Source organism: Asparagus officinalis, chromosome 7 (genome assembly GCF_001876935.1).
Source record: "Asparagus officinalis chromosome 7, Aspof.V1, whole genome shotgun sequence".
In the NCBI taxonomy this organism is placed as follows: Eukaryota; Viridiplantae; Streptophyta; class Magnoliopsida; order Asparagales; family Asparagaceae; genus Asparagus; species Asparagus officinalis.
The window spans coordinates 148,441,178-148,443,852 of record NC_033800.1 but is presented as its reverse complement, the minus strand read 5'-3'; the positions used below and the strand labels follow the sequence as shown (position 1 = coordinate 148,443,852).

At 34.8% G+C, this 2,675-nt stretch overlaps 1 protein-coding gene across 1 annotated transcript in view; it reads right to left on the bottom strand.

Annotated features, from left to right (window-relative positions):
- The window catches only part of LOC109847961 (F-box/FBD/LRR-repeat protein At2g04230-like), a 4,958-nt gene extending 2,289 nt beyond the window's left edge, over window positions 1-2,669 (bottom strand). Inside the window, exon 1 of the mRNA XM_020417191.1 lies at window positions 46-2,669. Coding sequence (XP_020272780.1) covers window positions 46-939 — 894 coding nt within the window. The 5' untranslated portion in view covers window positions 940-2,669. The remainder of the gene's footprint in view (window positions 1-45) is intronic.

The following is a 2,675-nucleotide window of genomic DNA, read 5'->3' as shown; positions in this document are numbered from 1 at the left end:
CTCAATACACCACTCACTTAGTGATAGCTTTCTGGTATGGCAAACTGATGCCAAAATCTGGGACATGTTTGAGCCATAATTTGCAGTGCCTCCATCCGACATCCTACGTCGATATGCATATAAAATATCTAGAACATCCAATACTGTTGTACTAATTGAAGGGAGCTCAAGGGTTCCTGCTTGATCAACGAATCCTATTCCTTTGAATCTGAATTTTGAAAGGCTCGGCATCTGCACGTTAATCGTCAAATTTCCAAAACCACCACAGAGTTCAAGGTACAGGCTCTTGAGGTTTGGATGTGAAAAGGTAACATGATCAAAATCATGGCCAAAAAAGTGACACCCCTTCATATGTAAATGTTCTAGTACTGGACATCCATTCATCAATATCTCAAATTGAATTTGAGAAGAAAATTTTATCTGCTCAAGGTATAATATTTTTAGATTAGGAAGGAACATGTTTCCCTTCAGAGGTAGTTCCTTGAAAAAAATGCTGAGTCTAAGTTCTACTAGTGTCCCACAAGTAAACAATGAACAGGGCAGTTGTACTTGTTCATATATATCTAAATCCAGCCTAACAATGTTGGTCTGAACCAAGTGTCTGATCCACCCTTCTGCATGAAGGCTTGTTGAATCATATTGATTGTAGTGGAGCTTCATACACTTTATGCCAGGCCCTTGATGAAAATATATAACTTGGTCAACCAAAGATATAAAGGCCTCATTTTTGTTCTCCACAATTGGAAAGGAATTGTAATCTAATTTCCAGTCAGGGAGCGATCTCCACAACTGTTGCCACTTTTTGGATACACAGGCACATTTTGCTGCAGATGTTGTGCACAGTAGTGACATTATATACATGAGAATCACTTCAGGCAGATCAAGAATGCTTGTCGCCTGCTGTTGCGATACCTTACTTTCCTTCTCTTGTCTCTCCATTTGCGATTTGTTTCAGACCTTCAAGAAAAGTCCTCAAAGATGTTATAGATGAATAAGGAAAGAATCTGCCGGAAAAGCTTTGGCATATAATTGAAAGGAGGAAACATGATAAATTTGATCAATTCTGCTTTCTACAATTACCCTGTCTAATCTAGCACTAAAATGCTAATAGAATATGCTTTGTATTTTGGTTAAGGAGACTGTACTCTCCTCAAAGGATAGTGACGGTGCTAGGGTTTTGAGCCATTTCTTTGCGTTATTTTATCTCGTGTTAAGGAGTTCACCTCGACATCTTTTCCCTTTTTCATCAGTACGTGACAGGACTTGATTTCGAGAGCTTTTTTGTCAATGTAGTTATCATCCATGGAGAAAAAGACATATATTGACGTGTCGAACTTATAACAGACAAATTATGCATGGTAATGAAGATTTAGCAATTCTGCCTGAAATTTAAATATAAGAATGGAACTTTCCAAAATCATAGTATAACAGAATCACCAAGGGAAGCCAAAGCTTGATTGCTAAAGCACTAGGAACAGAAAATGTATTATAAATTATTATTTATGATAATAGATGCTTTTGAAATCTCGTTCCAGGATCGACAAGGAAGAGGATGGCGTGCAACAAGGAAGTAGGTATTTGTGATTGGGCAATCCATGTTGTAGATACGACAGTACCATACACACCTAATGATACCATGAATAAAAAAATCTAGCAACATTAGTAGGATTCATCCATAAACACATGCATATACACGAAGACTAGAACACACTCCTCGCAAATAATATCTTGTTTGTTTCATTTATTCCTAAGTAGTCTACATGAAAAATGAAAACTTTTAAATATTCAACAATATGCCATAACCTCTGTATGGGTGTTGACCCTCCATTTAACTGTTTGTGCTTCTTAGATGATCAATATAATGTTATTACTACTTAATTCAAGATTTGTGTAGTAGTTCTTATGTGAGCATAATATGCATCTCTTGGGATAAAATGCATCGCTTTTCTAGAAATAATGACTTAGTTGAAAGTTAGCCTATGATCTTGTTTGTATTTTTCAGTTACTTTTCTGGGTATTGGTGGAGATCAGTGTTTAATCCACATTTGAAAATCTCTCAGCTGATTTTAAATGATTGATATGCATCAAGTGTTCGCTGATTCTTTTTGTCGTGGTTTTACCACATAATGCTATGAGGTCTTAGAGAAATGTACATGATAGATTATCATATTTACAAAGTATAGCTTCAATATACTCAGATAGGCACAAAAACATACTATTTTTATGTTTCTTTCCAGCTTAGACTATCCTTACAAAATACTAGTTATGTAAACGATGAAACTGTTTTTAACCAATGTGAGTGGTTTAAGAGTCTTTGAAGTCTGACGAGAGGACCTGTTATTACTATTTGGGAGCATGATTGTTTATTTTTCATTATATGTAACTTGCAGATGACTAGGCTACTGTTATTTATGCATAATATTGTAAACCTTTGCATGCTTAGCACAAAATGAGGATATCTTTTTTGGAGTCTTAAATTCAAATATAATGTGCTTCTTCATTGTTTTCGACAATATCAGTTTGCTTCATCTTATACATTATAATAGGACAATTTTTTTTTTAAAAAAGAACTTTTAAATTTAATTATGAAATTCGACCCACTCAACATATAGTTACAAAACCCGACCTACTTTTAGAAAGCTGGTTGCTTTTTAATAATTTTGCTTTGTTAAATT